The following is a 17,067-nucleotide window of genomic DNA, read 5'->3' as shown; positions in this document are numbered from 1 at the left end:
AACTGAGCCCGGGAAGAAGGGAGGGGTGGGGGTAAGGTGTTCTCAAGATGTGGCAATAGTTCTCACTGTCCTACTCTGTTAAGTGCTGTTAGTGTCTGTAATAAATGGATGTTCTTTTTTTTTTCTTCCCCTAACGAGTCTGACTTTTGCTCATGACCATAAGGGGTGATCTGCCCCTCCAAGTCCTTTCTCAAATCCCAAACCTGGCTCATTTGTCCCTTCTTATTGCCAGAAGAGAAGGGGGAGTGAGTTGCTGTGTAGTGTTTGGCTGACAACCAGACTCAAACCACGACAGTGTGTGCGTATGAGTTACCTCCACTTATGTGAAAACCTCTCATAAGAAGAACCCTATAAGCCACCAGGTGTGAAAGGAGCCTGAGAACATTTCTTTCTACTCCCAAAGTAAGCCTTGAAACACACTGCTTAGCTCCCAGACAACTCTGCCCCGTGGGGCAGCTAGGTTGCAAGGTGCATTGCCCAGCCCGACAGACGCTGCTTTGGTGGTCGTTGCAGGGCTGGCATCCCATCCCTGGTTGCACTTCAAAGCACTGAAGTCTTCCTGAGCAATATTTCTTCTCTCAGCCTGCAACATCTCTCCTCAGCCGTGGTCATGGCAGCAGCAGCAACCACAGCGTGGGAGGTAGCAGGTTTCACTGTCAGACTGGAAAGGTTTCCGCACCTTAGGTTAAATCACTGCTTTCAGAATTGATTTATGGGCATAATTATTCATACACGGAAGGATTTTCAGGCAAATGTATGCCTTTGGCATGGAGGAGACAAGCACAGTCTCCCAGTCCTACTTCTCATATGGCCATCACTGCAGGCTCCTGGAACGTGGTCCTGTATTTGGGAGGTAAAGCAAGGGTTGGCATGGGGGGGGGGGGGCTGTGTGAGCTTCTGTCTCCCTTCCCCAGCCTCAGCCACAGCGTGCTGGTGGCCTGGCCCCAACGGGGGCTGCTGGACGCAGCTTCTCAGGCAGCAGCAAACCAACAACCATTTTGTGGCAGGATCTGGCCTGTGTGGGACAGCAGCCCCCAGCTCCCAGCCAGGGTTTGCCTAGCTGTGTGCTGTTCACATTAGATAATCAACCCCTCTTGGAGAAAAAAAGAGGGCAATAAATATTCCCTGCCTTGGGGGTCCTTCGTGTAATAACAGTCAATATCTGGGTAGCGCAGAAGCAGAGAAGAAAGCTTTCGCTGCGGTGTTGGGGGATGTATTTGAGCAAAGCAGGAGCGATAAAGGTGTTGCCTGTGCAAAGCTGCATCGAGGCCTGCACCATCTTCCTCTGGAACCACAGGTAGAACTGATGTCTCCAAAGGTCCTGGTGCTATCGAAGCCCGTGCCAGGTGCACCCGAGGAGGGAAAATTGCTCTGAATCTTGCACAGCTTTTCTTTAAAATAATTAACACTGAATACATATGATTCCCTGGGACATACCTCTCCCATACGTGCCCAAAGGACTTGAATATTGCCCAAGAAGGAAATAAAAGACATCTCACACTTTTCATCTCTTGCCTAATTTTAAAAGTCAGGATTTTTAGAATGTCTTGTGGGAAAACTATCCTAGGTTTAAAGGTGATTAAATAGAAATTGTGAGCTATTTCATAATATAAACGATGAACTATTTCATAATGGGGGATGTCTCATAGGAAAAACTTACATGTCTGGACAACTGTTTTTGGTGAGATGACATGGCACAAGAACTCTAGCAGCGTTATAACTGTCCATGTCAGCCTTGCTTTTCACCAGCATGGTGCCAGGCTGGTTGCTCTGCCAAGTGAAGGTTACTGTGAACCTTTACCTCTACAAGATCCCAGAGCTGTCTTTATTCAGTTAAAGCTATTTTTTCCATTGATACAGTTGTAAAAGGGATGAAAACATTATATATATATATATATATATATATATATATATATATATATATATATATATAAAGTGCTAAACCCGTAAACTATGTCAATTATTTGAAGAAAAAGACTATTCATTAAAACTAAACCATGCGGGTCTGATTCTACTTCCACTCATAAAAATACTTTGGTGCCACGGTCAAACAATTAATATCAGTTCTACAACCTCTCCGTTTTTACAGCGGTGCACAGAGAAAATCGAAACTGAATGTGTTATACTAGAGAAAGGACAGGCAAAATTTCAGCCACCGTGCATGCTGTTTACCCAGGGCGATGCGCTGTATGGATCTTAGCAGAAAATCGTGGTATTTATGTGATAGACATCCTTTCTGCATCTAGATCTATTTTTATAGTGGCTTCTGAATTGCAATTTCAGTGCCAGACATTGGAAAAGGTGTGTGGAAATTGCTCCATTGCGTGTGACCAGTGACGGGTTGATGCTAATAAATAGTGATGAGAAGTACTGGGGTTTAAAAATGTCTTTATGACACACCAAAGTTTGAGAAATGTTACTTTAATTAATACGGTGCTTTGCTTCTCAAGCAGAACAGCTTTATTTGAATTTTGCTTATGTAATCGTTAGTAAAGTTCTCACTCATTGACTGCGTTTTGATGAATAAGAATATAATGATAAATTTCTCAGGCAACTTGCAGGAAAAAATGACCAGAAATGTCCCTGTTTGCACACGCATCTTAATGCCCCCCAAAGGAAAGAAAAGCAATAGGCAAATTACACTTTCAGCTCAAGTCTCCACCTTCTTATTAAAAGTCTCATGTAAGGTGGAAAAAAAAAAAAAACAACAGAGCTGTGGCAAACTACTCCCTCTTCCCCTCTCTTTCATCCGAGGGACTGGGAACATCCTCTGGCCAGGGTGGGACAGGCCTTCCTCCTCCTCCTCCTCTTCCTCCTCCCGTGGCACTCCTGGACCCGCCGGGCGGGAGCGTCTGTGGCGGTCCCAGAGGGATGCTCGTGGGGTTGCTGCTGCCGGGCTCTCCCCGTCGAGGAGAGGAGGCAAATCCTCCTAACCCACAGCAAACCCGAGCAGCTCCTGCTTCCTTCCAGCCGGTATTTTCTGTTACTAAGTTTGCGTGCCTTTTTTTTTTTTTTTTTTTTTTTTTTTTAATTATTTTTTTCCTCCCTTAGCTGAACTTCCCACGCTTTTGGAGTCGGTCGCTGGAACAGATCCTTCCCCTTGTACAAAATGCCTGTGTTGCCGCCGTGTGGAAAGATGCTTCTGGCAGCAGACGGGCAGCGGCTGAAGGGAAGCCCCGGGCTCTTCCCCAACGCCGGGCCGGCCTGGAAAATAACGCCTGGGAAAAGACACTGCACCCCGGCGGGGGGGGGGGGGGCAGCCGGCCCCCAGCCTCTGCTGGGATGTAAAGCCACGTCTGCAGAGAAAAACCATGCAGAGAGCCACGCCGGGCCGGGAGCTTGTGCTGTAGGGAGGTTTCTTCTTTCCGAGGCAGAGTCTGAGCTTGCCGGAGAAGTAGAGGAGAGGCAGGAGCTTTTCCCCAAAGGAAAATGTCCCTGGGACCAGCCTTACCCCCTCCCAGACACGTCCCGCTCTCGGCTCGCACCCCGATCTGCCTCCGCTCGCTGCCCGGAGATCATCCGCGGATTTTCTGTGGCATCTCTGGGCGCATTCTGCCCACCCCGCGGGGAGGGGAGCGCAGCCCTGCGCGCCGGCGGAGCCCCGACGGCCGCGGAGCCGCGGCCGCAGCGCAGCGTCTCCCGCTGCCGGAGCCCGAAGGAGAGTCTGGCTACCTGTGCCGGTCATCGGGGGAGACAAATCCTGCCCGCAGGATATTCGGGAGCGCTTTTTTTTTTTTGTTTTGTTTTGTTTTTTGCCTTTTTTTTTTTTTTTTTTTTTTTTTTTTTTTTTCACCTCAAAGTCAAAAGAAAACGAAACAAACCAGATTCCAGTTTCCAAAGAAGTGAGCAATAGTCCTGGGGGAGCCCTCGGTAGAACCGATGCCCCGGGGCCTCTAGAAGGGACGGGGACGGCGGGGTGCCAGCCCCGGGAAGGTTTGGGACTCTCGGCTCCGCATCCGCGCTTGTGCAGCGCCGGGCGCCGCGGGACCTGCGCCCGCTTCTCCTCCGGTTTCCAGACCGCTCCGTGCACCCGGGGCTGCACGCACCGTCGGTGGCCGTCGGAGACCAGCCTTCCCCGGGGGAAGCTGCCCCGCGGGGGCCCGCTGCGGCGTGGGGTGGCCCGGGGAGAGCTGCCCCAGCTCGCTGCCATCCCGGCGGCTCGCCCCGGCCTCCTCCCGCGGCGAGCCTCTCTTCGCTACAGCCGAACACCTTTCAGTTAATTTTCGCAGGACGGGAGTTTCGAAGTGGAGGCGCCGAGTTTCCACGGGGGAAAGCGAGCGAGGGTCGGCCGCGGCACGGGAACGGCGGCGGGGAGCCGGCGCCGGCCTCTCGGCTTTCTCCCCGGACCCATCCTCTTCCTCGGCCCGGGGCGTGGGGCTCCCCGCGGCTCACCGAGAGTCCTGCTGCCTTCTGGGGGCGAGGCTGGGGGCGAGCAGGTCCCTGGAGGCCTCCGAGGGCAGGTTCCCGGGTGGGCACGGCTGGAGATCCTCCTTGCCCTGGAGCTCCCCGGAGGACACCACACAGTCTTGCTCGGGGTCATTGCTGTTGCCCGCCCCTCGTTTTTTGTCCTCTTCCTTCTTCCACTTCATCCGCCGGTTCTGGAACCAGATCTTGATGTGCCTCTCGGTCAAGTTCAACATGACGGCCAGCTCTACTCGCCGTGGCCTGGAGATGTACTTGTTGAAGAGAAATTCCTTCTCCAGCTCCAGCAGCTGCGCCCGGGTGTACGCCGTCCTCGTCCGCTTGTTCTCCTCCGGCTCCACCACGTAGGACCCCCCTGAAAAGAAGGAAGAGTCAGCCCCGGCCCGCCCGGCAGCCCACTCGGGCTGCGGGGGGCCACGTCCCCGCATCCCTGCGCGGAGCGGAGGACACGCGAGGGGAAGCAAGCGGCGTGAGGAGGCTGCCTCGGGGAGCCCCCCCCGGCCGGGCACAGCAAGGAGATGATGATGGCGGCAGTCACGACTGCTGCTATTTTATTTTAGGACAATTTTGTATTTGTTTATAATCATTTGGTCGAAGTTTTCAGGGAAGCGCGGTCCCTCGAGACGAGGGAGAAGCTCAAGAGCCGCCGTTTGCATGTCGCTGAAAGCTCTGAAGGGCTCCTGGATCCAGGGCCTGGAAATTGCTCAGATTCGTGTAAAGAAAAAGGGAAAGAAAAAGGAAAATTAAAAGGCAAAGATAAATAAAAATAAAAATAAAAAAAAAAAAAAGAAAGAAAAATGAAAAGAAAAAAATAAAAAAAAAAAAAAGAAAGAAAAAAATCGGAAAAAGACCCGAACAAACCCCCCAGAATGGAAAACAAACAAACAAACAAAAAAACCCAAACCAAAACAAAACAAAATAAACCAAAATGAAACAAACAAAACCCACCACCAAAAAAAACAATAATAATTTAAAAATTACTTTCGTGTGTGCCACAGGCACAAACAATCAAACAAAAGATAATTTTAAAACTAAAATTAAGCCTCACCTCTCCGATAAAGGCCCCGGAGGAGGAGCTGGCCCTCCAGCGGAGGCTCCGTGGGGCGCGGAGGGGTCCCGGGCTGGCGGGTGGCCACAGGCCGCAAAAAGGTGAGGGGGGAAATCTCACGGAACGGGAGTTTGGGGGTTTCTCCTCGGATATCGCCACCGAGCAGCCCCGGGCCCGCGGGGATTTCGGCCCTTTCCCGACTGCCGGGACGCCCGTGGGAGGCAACGGGGCGGTTGCCGCGCCGGGAGCCACGGCCGTCCTGAGTGGGAACTGGGGCGCGGGTGGTACCGGCGGCGGCGGCGAGAGGGGCCGGGGATGGGACTGAACCCCACGGCCGCTACCACCAGAGCCGGGAGCCCGGCTGGGGAGGCTTTTGGTGGCGATAGCATCTGTAGGGAACAGTGGATTAAACAAACAGACTGAAACTGCCATTTCAAGAGAACAACGCGGCCTCTCCCGCCTCTCATCTTCCTATCCCAGTGATTTTATATCTATAATGTTCATAAATATAAACCTATGCATATAAACTTATGCGTGTATATATATATATTTAAAATATATGTTAAAAATGCATGTCTATACAGAAAACTGTTTATAAATGCAAATCTATGCATACACACCTATGAATCTCTATATTAAAATAAATGTATATGCATAAAAATGCTTGTAATTATAACGCTACGTATATACACGTATACATGTGTATGGATCTGAAAAAAATTGTTCTGTTATGGTTAACTAAATCAGCGCTGCCGGGAAGGCGGAGCCCCTGGGGTCTGTCGCAGGGCCGCGGCCGGGTCCCGGGGCTCTCCGGGCCGCCTTCCCCTCCGTGTCCTGCCCACGGGAGACGGCTGGGGCGGCAAGCCCGGAGCCGGGCACGGCGGGCGGCACCGGGTCGGGTCCGGCCGCGGCCTCTGTGGGCTCCTTCCCCCGGGAATAACAACGCAAAGCCCCGCAGCATCCGTTCGCGCCTAAATCCCAAGGGTTTCCACGCGAAAAAGCAACCCTTAGGCTATAGAGTTTGCAATATATACCGTACCACGTATACTGGGGTTTGGCTACGAGCGTTATGTAGGCGCCCGGTATAGCGCTGTGGCCCTTTCGCTGCCGGGGCGCGCACCGTGCACCCGCGACGGGAGCGGCCCGGTGCGTGCGTGGGCTTGCACACTCAGCGCGTGTACCGTGTAAAGCTGCCTCACGATCCTTGCCTGGACGGCCCTGGGAAGAGTTTTCGGCTTTTATGGAAAAAGTTTCGTTTTGATGCTGGTGTTAACATTCCTCGGGTACAGGAGTTAAAAAAAAAAAAAAAAAAAAAAGAAAAAAATAAGGGGGGTAGTTCGAGAGCTTGGATTGGCCTTTTTTTTTTTTTTTTTCCCTTTTTTTTTTTCGCTCCCTCCCCCCTTCGAAATTCGATCAACCCAAGGAAAACTATATGATTTTCTCTCCACATCCTGCCCCCTCATTCCCCCCCCGCCACAATCTCCGTTGCCGAGTCCGTGGCATGGGGCAGCTCTCCCCTCCCCTTCCCGACGGATGCGCCTCCGTGGGGACTGGGGACCGCCGCCTGTCCTTCCTCCCCCCTCGGTCTGCCACATGCAATCCCCAAACTATTTCACTGTGATTTTAATACTCCGGTCTTTTTTTCAACTGTCTATTTGAACAAAGCCATTAATATAATATTTGCCGTATAGGCGTGACAAAGGCGCAGGACACGATAACATTGTGCAGGCAGAGACAGAAATATTGTTGGGCAGCGGAAATTTCTGCCTAGATAGAGTTTCTTCCCCTCGCTGGCAGCTCTGTTTCGTTTGTGCATTGTTTCCCCCGCCCTCGGTTTTCACTTGGAAAGGTGCAATTACGGCTAAAAAAACCCCGGGAAGCAGGAGGGGGGTGGGATAAGAGAGAGCGGGAGGGGAGATGGGCTCTACCGCCGTGGGGCGCCGTGGGGAGCCTGGAGGCAGCGGAGAGGGGCCAGGGGGCCGCCCCCGGGGTTTCGGGGGTCTGCTTAGCGGTCCACGCAAGGACGTGGGGCAGCCGGGCCGTGCCCGGCTCTTGCAGCCCTGCCTGCCGCTTCCCCTCCCGCTCCACCTCTCGGGTGTCTGCGCGCCCTCGGCCTCGCCCTGCGCGGCTTCGGCCCACGCGCGGAGCTCACCCCACGCGCGGAGGTCCCCGCACCCGCGGAGCGGCCGCACCGCGCAGCTCCCCTGCTCGGCGAGGCAGCAGCGCCCGGGGAGGCGTTTGCGCGTCGCCCCCGACTTGGCGACTATTAGTTAATCGGTGCAAAAGGATTCGTTAGCAATTGCCGGGGGCTTGGGGAGGGCGGGGAGCGGCGAGCCCGGCGGCGGGGAGCGGAGGGCCGGATCCCACGCCCGCGTTCAACCCGACGGTAGCAGCCCTACAGCAGTGGGTCTTGAGGGGCTGGCAAAGGGGAAGGAGGGTCCCGGGGAAGCGATCCTCCAGGACCTCTCCGCGCTACACCCCAAAGGGGGGAGCAGGGCCGGTGCAGGGGAGGGTTCCTGCCCACCGGGAGGGAGAGAAGCGGCGGGGCAGCGGCGCAGGGAGGCGGCGGGGCTTACCGGTCCACTGTCCCTTCCAGGCGTGCGATTTGGTGGACTTCATCCAGGCGAAAGGCACCTGCACTCTGGGCTCCTCTATCGCCCCCGTGTCCGCTCCGTCTGCGAAAGGCAGCGCGTCCTGGTGGGGAGGAGGAAGATGAGGGTGGTGATGGTGATGGTGGTGAAGGTGGGAGACCCCGGCATCCTCTGTGATGGGGGGCACTTCGTAAGGCGAAATGTCTGGCGGGCTGCCTTGCTCGAGAGGCCCTAAGGCGCTGGGGTAAGGAGTCTGCTGCTGCCTGCTCATGTACAGGCAGGCGGGGGGGCTGGGGTTGTAATCCTGCGCCTGGGCTCTCTGAAACGCACACGGCTCCTTGTAGAGTTGCGCCGAGGCGTAATACTGCTCCTCGGTGTTCATGGCGAGCGGGGCCGGGGTGGGGGCGTGGGGGAGTTGGAGAGGGGGGGTGGGTGGGGGGGGGATGTCTCGCAGCTTAGGGACACATAGGGCTGCTCCCGCTCCCGGAGCTCGGGGTGCCTCTTTGACAGCTCGCCGCCCCGCCGGGCCCCGCCGCCCTGCCCGGCTCCCGCCGCCTCCCCATAGGCGCCGCTCCCCCCACGTGAGCCCTCCCGTGGCCCTCCTGGGCGGGGCGCGACCCATAAGAGGCCACTCGGGGTGGCCCCGGCCCCGCAAACCTCCCCCTTTCCCCTTAGCCGGGCAGGCCCCGGGACCCCCCGACCCTACCGCAGGGTGCCCTTGGGGTGAGGAACCCCGGGGCGCGGGGGGGGGGGGGGGGGGGGCGGGTTGGGGGGCCGCGGAGAGGGGTCGGGGAATTGCCCCGACGTGAGGGGCGCTCCGAGAGGGATGGGCCCTAAACTAACCTTTTCCCTTCCCACCCCTTTTGCCCAGGGGCTGCTCATCCCCCAGCCCCCCCCCCCCCCCCTTCCTGCCCTGGGAACGGCACGGCGAGCAAAACCCCGGGGGGCTGGGAGGGAGGGCGGGACGCGGTTCCTGGAGGGGTTTGGCACCCGGGGACTTTTGGCTGCGGGCACATCTCTGTCAGGGATGCGGCAGTGGGAGCGGGTGTCCGAGGACGGGAAGGGAGCGCCGGGAGGGTCGTTCCTTCTGGGGGACTCGTGTTCCGGACCCCCGGGAGGAGGCAAGGACCGGCTTGCTGCCCGCTCACCCCCTGCCCGGGGGGATGCGGCCGGCGGGGAACCACAATGCTATCACCAAAGCGAGCGATAGGCAGCGGATTGTTTGCCCAAGGGGTAAATTTGGGAGCCTTCCCCGCGGCTCGGGCTGCAATGTGTTGACCCTCGGAGATAATCTGCTCCGAGCTGGTGCCGGTTGACTTGGTGACGAGGTTATGAGGAGGCGGAGAGCTACCGAAAGGGACAAAGATCATTTCCCTGCCTCCCTGCTCTCGGCCCGGCCGCCGTTCTCGCCGGCTCGGGGGCAGGCACGCTTCCTACTTGCCCGGCGCGCCTCCTCCCACCGGCTCTTCCCTCCCCCGGCACCGGGGCTCCGGCCGCCGCCGTCGGGGCGCGCACCCCCGGGGACGCAGCGAGAGGCGGGAGCGGGCGGCTCGGCTCGGCTCGGCTCGGCCCACTTAAACACAGCCTGGCTCGGCTCGGCTCGGCTCGGCTCAGCTCGGTTTGGCTCGGCTTGGCCCACTTAAACACAGCCTGGCTCGGCTCGGCTCGGCTCGGCCCACTTAAACACAGCTTGGCTCGGCTCGGCTCGGCTCGGCCCACTTAAACACAGCCTGGCTCGGCTCGGCTCGGCTCGGCCCACTTAAACACAGCCTGGCTCGGCTCGGCCCACTTAAACACAGCCTGGCTCGGCTCGGCTCGGCTCGGCTCAGCTCGGCTTGGCTCGGCTTGGCCCACTTAAACACAGCCTGGCTCGGCTCGGCTCGGCTCGGCCCACTTAAACACAGCCTGGCTCGGCTCGGCTCGGCTCGGCCCACTTAAACACAGCCTGGCTCGGCTCAGCTCAGCTCAGCTCGGCTTGGCTCGGCTTGGCCCACTTAAACACAGCCTGGCTCGGCTCGGCTCGGCTTGGCCCACTTAAACACAGCTTGGCTCGGCTCGGCTCGGCTCGGCCCACTTAAACACAGCCTGGCTCGGCTCAGCTCGGCTCGGCCCACTTAAACACAGCCTGGCTCGGCTCGGCTTGGCTCGGCCCACTTAAACACAGCCTGGCTCGGCTCGGCTCGGCTCGGCCCACTTAAACACAGCCTGGCTCGGCTCGGCTCGGCTCGGCCCACTTAAACACAGCCTGGATCGGCTCGGCTCGGCTCGGCCCACTTAAACACAGCCTGGCTCGGCTCGGCTCGGCTTGGCCCACTTAAACACAGCTTGGCTCGGCTCGGCTCGGCTCGGCCCACTTAAACACAGCCTGGCTCGGCTCAGCTCGGCTCGGCCCACTTAAACACAGCCTGGCTCGGCTCGGCTTGGCTCGGCCCACTTAAACACAGCCTGGCTCGGCTCGGCTCGGCTCGGCCCACTTAAACACAGCCTGGCTCGGCTCGGCTCGGCTCGGCCCACTTAAACACAGCCTGGATCGGCTCGGCTCGGCTTGGCTCGGCTTGGCCCACTTAAACACAGCCTGGCTCGGCTCGGCTCGGCTCGGCCCACTTAAACACAGCCTGGCTCGGCTCGGCTCGGCTCAGCTCGGTTTGGCTCGGCTTGGCCCACTTAAACACAGCCTGGCTCGGCTCGGCTCGGCTCGGCCCACTTAAACACAGCCTGGCTCGGCTCGGCTCGGCTCGGCCCACTTAAACACAGCCTGGCTCGGCTCGGCTCGGCTCGGCCCACTTAAACACAGCCTGGCTCGGCTCGGCTCGGCTCGGCCCACTTAAACACAGCCTGGATCGGCTCGGCTCGGCTCGGCTCGGCTCGGCTTGGCCCACTTAAACACAGCCTGGCTCGGCTCGGCTCGGCTCGGCCCACTTAAACACAGCCTGGCTCGGCTCGGCTCGGCTCGGCCCACTTAAACACAGCCTGGCTCGGCTCGGCTCGGCTCGGCCCACTTAAACACAACCTGGCTCGGCTCGGCTCGGCTCGGCCCACTTAAACACAGCCTGGCTCGGCTCGGCTCGGCTCGGCCCACTTAAACACAGCCTGGATCGGCTCGGCTCGGCTCGGCTCGGCTCGGCTTGGCCCACTTAAACACAGCCTGGCTCGGCTCGGCTCAGCTCAGCCAGTGGCGATGCGTCCCCTGAGCTGGCGGGGCAGGAGGCTCCCGGTGCCTCGCTCCTGCCCTCGGTTCCGTGGGATCATAAACCCGCCCAGTCCATTACACCGAAAATGAGTTTCCGCTCTGAACCCACGCGGGTCCCCCGTCTCTTAGAAAGCACACTGAGCCTTTGATTCAATATTGAGCCATTAAGCGATTGCTCTCCCAAGCCATTTAACAGCAGCTCTTATGGATAAATAAACAAAAAAGGCTGTAAACCAATTATAGTGCGGATAGTGAAAAAGTATTTTATTAGCGGGAATTACCGATAGACATCGCTGCTGCTCGGGCTCCCCCCCATCCCGGTGCCCTCCCTTCTCCATCCCCTGGCACGCCGGCCGGGGTTGGCAGCCGGGGGGATGCTCCGTGGTGTGTGTGTGTATGTCCCCACCGCCCTGCTCAGCCCCCCCTGCCCACGATGCCTCCCCCGAAGTCTTTTGCAGGCACGGGTGTTTTTTGATCCGAAGACTTCTTGTACATCCAGCCCAGCCCAGCACCCCAAGCCCCTTCCCCAGAGATCTGCTCCGTGGAACATTTACAGCCCCGGGTTTTCCACGGGGAACCGGCACGGACAAACAAACACGAGGCCATAAAACCCAGAGCAAATTGATTCAACTCCAGGGAGGACCATTACCTGGTGTCTTAATGCGGTCCTCTCTCTATAACGAACGTTTCTAAATAGAGCAAACACTTCCCCCTCCAAAGCAAATGAATTTCGTATAATTTAGAGCTAATTCTCTTTCATTCTGCCTGCGTGAGCAGGTGATAAGGGCACGCTCTGCCGTGCTGACAACAAGGCAGAGAGCTGCAGTGCAGGAAAAGGGCCCCGCTGGGTATCCTGGCATTGGGGACCCCAGCTGAGCCCCGGGGGGTGGTGATGTCCAGCAACCGGGGGGCCACGGGCCTGGGAGCTGAGCCCCCCCCCCCGGACCCCAAGCCTGGGCACCACCGCGGTCTGCCTCCTCCTCCTGCACTGCACTCACTGAGATCTGGGGCTGAAGAGCCCCTCCACAGCTGTGGGTGCCCAGGCAAAGCCTCTGAGCTATGAGTGGGTCCCACTGGTGTGGGAGATGTGTGAGGGAGGAGGCAGGTGGGAGTGATGGGAAGGGCCCCGCTTGCCCCAGAACCAGGCTCTGCAGACACCGCTGTGCTGACTCAAGGCAAAGGTCCAGTCACCCCACACCCTCTCCCTAAATTGATGTCCATACGCATCACTTGGGGCAGTCACAGCAGGCTGTGCACATGAGACATCACACCCAAACTCCCAGGATTTTCTGCTCCAGGGATTTCCTAAGTATGAGTGTGGATGCTGCAGTCCTCAGTTGATTCTTCCACATCTTAAATCTCCCCTGAAACCTTAGGTAAACCTTTTGCCTCCTACCACCTTGTGTCAAAGTGTTCCCCAGATTAACTGCCACTGTGTGAGGTACCGCCACCCTTTGCCGACCTTGCACTTGTCTGTGTTTAATCACTCTTAATCCTCCAACTAGAAGAGCCTTGAGATGGGTAGGCACAATGTAAGAAATTAAAAGGAGCATCATTGCCTCTTTAGCTCATATAAGGACCCCATGAGGCCAGGGACCCCTGCACACACATTGTCATCTCCCACCTGAGAACTTCCCCTGTCCTGACTCCCCAAGTTTGTGGTTTTGACAGGCTTGGAGTGACAAGAAACAGTCTCTAGGTAACCATGCAAAGAAAAAAAGGGCTGATACAAATATGTTTATTCCCACTGATGAACATACAACAGAGTTTTAACCATTGAAAACAGAGAAAAGAAAAGCAAGAGTCAGGTAGATTCTCCCTCACCTTAAAGCCTGGCTGGAGGTATGCTTCACTTCAGCTCGAGGTCCTTTACCTGTGGTAGCAAGTTTTTATGGACCATAGAAGACCCCAAAGATCTTGGGGATATTATAACTACCACGTTTGGATCACCCAGTTTCATCCGTGGAGCTTGTACTTCCAGCTCTGTGTTGTGTCTGATTCATGAGCACGGTCCCACGACCATTAACACAGTCGCAGTTCATGCTGAGAACAACCCTGGTAGATCCAGACTGTTTCCTCTAATGATCCTTTACTCCTTTGAGGTGACTTTTCTGGACTACTCAGTGCTCTCATTAAAGTTGCTGTGAGGATTTTTTTAGAAGGTAGATCCCCACAGCAAGTTTGTTATTCCAAGAGATTAAACAAAAAATGAATCCATGGGTCTGTATCACTAATTGAAAGGTGGTGGTGATAGCAGTGATGTTAAGTAGAAAAAGCAGGTTGCAATTACCTTCAACACAAGCGCAGGAGTTCAGATATCTGAGCACCAGTAACAAAAGTTTCAGGTACTCAACTGTTGCCATCCTACAGTAAGATCACACAGTAACCACATTGCAATACTTGAATTACCATATTAAATTCAAGTATGTTTTAAGTTCTTGTTAAGATCTGATCATATTCTTCTAGCTTGGTGTTTGCCTGTCAGAGAAGTTGTCTGCACAGTTAACTCTTATTTTGTATTATATGAAGCCCAAAACTTCACAGTATGACACAAATGTGTCTGAGTGCCCAGGGGTTTGGAAAGCCAAGCCACATACCTAATGTCCTATCCATGTAATTTTGCAAAGCATGCCAACATATACAACACGCTTCTTGAAATTCAATGGCATTTTCAGAGATCTTACCTTTAAATGGTTAATGTAGGAGCTTAAATGTGAGTGACTGTATTTTGAAAGTCTTGTCCCCTTCTTCCCCAGTGGTGTCTGACAGATGTCACTGCAGGCTGCTGAGATTAGTGAAATGTAAAACCATCTGGACACAGTATTACTTTTTTCCCTTGGAAAGGTGGCAAGAACATTCTCCTTGTCTTTTAATGTACATAATTTGTGAACCCCTACTCAATTTCTTCCCTTTCCAGTTGTGACCGAAGGTAGTTTCACCATTCCTCCCACTCCCTGACTGTCTAACTAGAGTATAAAATATTAAGGAGTATAGTTCTGTCATACTTCATTACAGCAATATCTGGTTTGATTTTCTATATCTACATAATATTTAATGACTTCTCAGTGCTCAACTGCTTTTCTGCAATTGACATTTAGACAGAAAACAAGTGCTGAAGGTGAGTGGAACATATTCAAAATAATCTCTTTTTCTCTACCAGCCGTGCTCAAACCAACACAGGGAAACTGTATCCATGGCAAGGGCTGGCTGTGGGAGAAGGAGAAGTTGACTGGGAAACAGAGCTTTCCCAGGGATTGATTTTTAACCCCCCCCCACCCCCCCATGGCTGTATCTAGCAGAAAGGTAACCTTTCACAAAGCTGGTTAATAATCAATAACCATGTGAAAACAAAGCTGTCTTTCCCTCTTAGCACTAATGATAAAAACAAGAGCACGAACTATTCCACCTGCCTTAAAGTAACACTGGTTCGTCAGCTTTTTTTTTCTGGCATGAAGCTTTTCTGGTCTCTGAGTGATTCTGCATTCGCACATGGCAGCTTCAGTTTGCTCTTCCCACCACCCATCAGCTTCTTCACACCGTAGGTGTGGGCCACATCTTGACCTGCAGGAAGACACATTTACGTAAGCCATCAAGACCCTGTCCAGGAAATATGTAGGGAAGTTGCCTTGGGAAAGGCTGAGAGTAGGCGAGGATCTTATATGCGGAGTCTCTTTTTGCACTTTCTCTTTTTACACCTTTTAACTTTCTTCCCATCCTCCCTGATATTCATAATTTCATTTTCTGGTAGGAATATTGCCTATCACCAGGGAAGCACAATTTCTTTGCCTAGTGAGAGGAGTTGAGGAATTACTTTAAAATACTGTGAACCTTTCCACTGAAAACACAGCAATTTCATGTTGTCTGCCTCACACAATTTTCTGTTTTACACCTCATGTTTATTATACCTGATAGAAGTAGAAAAAAAAAAAAAAGGAAAAAAAAATATATTTACAGATAGAAGAATTCAGGGCCGAACTATTACCCAGAGAGAATTCCCCCTCACATCCCTTTCCTGCTTGAGTTTTCCCCCAGACCCCAGGCTCTCCAGGCAGGGCAGGTTTTGGGCTCAGCTGAAGCCTGGCCATGCAGGTGGCACCTGGCAGTTCTCACCATAGCCCTCCCCTCTTGTTTGTCCATTGTCGTTTTGCTGGACTTCAACCATTTGGGCTGAAATTTTCCATTCTGTATCTCTGCCTCTCACCAAACATGTGGGAAAACTTTCCCGAAAATTGTTTGGACCGGTATGAAAGCGAAGCTGGGAAATGGTGACTCACTGGAGCCGGCTGTACGGGGAGGGTGTGGGGTCACTACCTCTGCAAGTCTCTTAAAACAAGAGCAATGGATGTATGGCTGATCCCAAACTGGAGCAGAGAACTGGAATAGCTGACATCTGGAGACAGCAACCCCGCACAAAACTTTCCTGCCATGCTTTCTTCACTGCTGTGTTTCTTGGCTGGATTTAAGCATGTTAGAACTCCTGCTGGGATGTCCCACAGTCATGTCCCTCCAGAGCAATCTGTCTGTGCAAAGCTTCCTACATTTAGTCAAACTTGGAACTGCTGCACATTGCACAGGCTCCACATCTTAAAATTCAGCAGCTAAGCCCTTTATAACTTCTTTTTATGGTGAGGACATGCCTGCCCTGGGCCTCGGGACCGAATGAAAGCTCTCTGCACTGCAGTCGTGGTATCAAGCCCGGGAGCTGAAAAGCTGGGAGATGTTCCTAATGCTCCATCCTCCAGCCCTGGGCAGTGTGGAGGAGGAAGGTGTTTTATGCAGAGGACACATAAGATGCTCACCTGTCAGAGGAAAGAGTTTGAAGGTCTGGTTTTGGTCGTGCTCCCAGCTCAGCTCTGGGTGAAACCTGGTAATACACCAGGCTGACTTTTTTCCCTTTCCCTGTCCCTGCCCACAAGAAACATGGATGCAGGAGCCGGGGGGGATGGAGGGTGTGCTCTCCCAGCCCTCTGCCCAGGTGGGAGGCAGGACCTGGGCTGCGCTGCCGGGTGCTCCAGCAGGTCCGATCAAAGGGAGATAATGTAACCTTGATGAAATCTATTGGGTTGAACTCCTCAAAAAGAGTTTCCGGCTGCAAACGCCTTGATTTTTCTGCGTGACTGGTCTGCAGCATCTTGAGGTCCTCCCAGAAGAAGAGGAAGCTTTTAGGGAGTCTGGTTGTGAACACCCAATGCCACAAGAACTGGGCTCTGGAAATATCTTGACCCCCTCCAGTGCTGTCCACACAGGCTTTTTCTGAGCTTCTGGGTCCAGGAGCACTACTGAGCACTTCAACTAGGGATTAAGAATGAGTGGAGACTTTTTAACTTACTCCTACTTGGCGCAATGTGGTTTTCAGAAGGTATTTATATGGTTATGCAGTGATTGAAATCCGTTTGAAAATTAGGGCACCAGGTTTCATGCTCCCCTCTGTAAACTGACGCCACATCAGCCCTGGAGGTGCTGTGAACCTCTCACAGCCCACAGAGGGAAGGTCTAGGATGGACCCTGCGAGAAAAGCCACCCCTCTGTCCTCTGAACATGGGTGTAATAAAATCTGAGGCGGATAAGTCTCGCACTCAAGGACCTCAGGAGAGAAAGTAGAACAAATGCAGTTATTGGTTTAACTGGGCTTTGTCTATAACATGTTATAAATGAGAGAAGAGTCCTGGGAAGGAACAGGAGAAGGGCAGGAGACAAAATGCCATCTCACAGAGTCTGTAGACAGGGGCATCAGTTGAAGGTGTTCAGTCAACTTCCTTGCTCCTGTTTCCTTGCCTGTGTAATACACCGCAGCAGGCCTAATTCTTATGTTCATC

General features: G+C 54.4%; 1 protein-coding gene across 1 annotated transcript; it reads right to left on the bottom strand.

The window, feature by feature from the left end:
* Window positions 1–4,388: 4,388 nt before the first annotated feature.
* On the bottom strand, window positions 4,389–8,443 carry PDX1 (pancreatic and duodenal homeobox 1). Its single transcript, XM_032982829.1, has 2 exons — window positions 8,047–8,443; window positions 4,389–4,777 (listed from the first exon to the last, which is right to left on the bottom strand). The coding sequence occupies exons 1-2, from the start codon at window positions 8,441–8,443 to the stop codon at window positions 4,389–4,391; spliced, it is 786 nt and encodes a 261-aa protein (XP_032838720.1).
* Between the last annotated feature and the right edge of the window lie 8,624 nt (window positions 8,444–17,067).

This window comes from Tyto alba, unplaced genomic scaffold (genome assembly GCF_018691265.1).
Source record: "Tyto alba isolate M040663 unplaced genomic scaffold, T.alba_DEE_v4.0 Super-Scaffold_2, whole genome shotgun sequence".
NCBI lineage: Eukaryota > Metazoa > Chordata > Aves > Strigiformes > Tytonidae > Tyto > Tyto alba.
This window is presented reverse-complemented; position numbering and strand designations above follow the sequence as displayed.

Coding starts and splice junctions, on each gene's coding strand:
- PDX1 (XM_032982829.1), bottom strand. CDS start 8,443: ATGAACACCGAGGAGCAGTATTACGCCTCGGCGCAACTCTACAAGGAG. Junction 4,778..8,046: donor CTGGAAGGGACAGTGGACCG/GTAAGCCCCGCC, acceptor CCTTCTTTTCAG/GGGGGTCCTACGTGGTGGAG.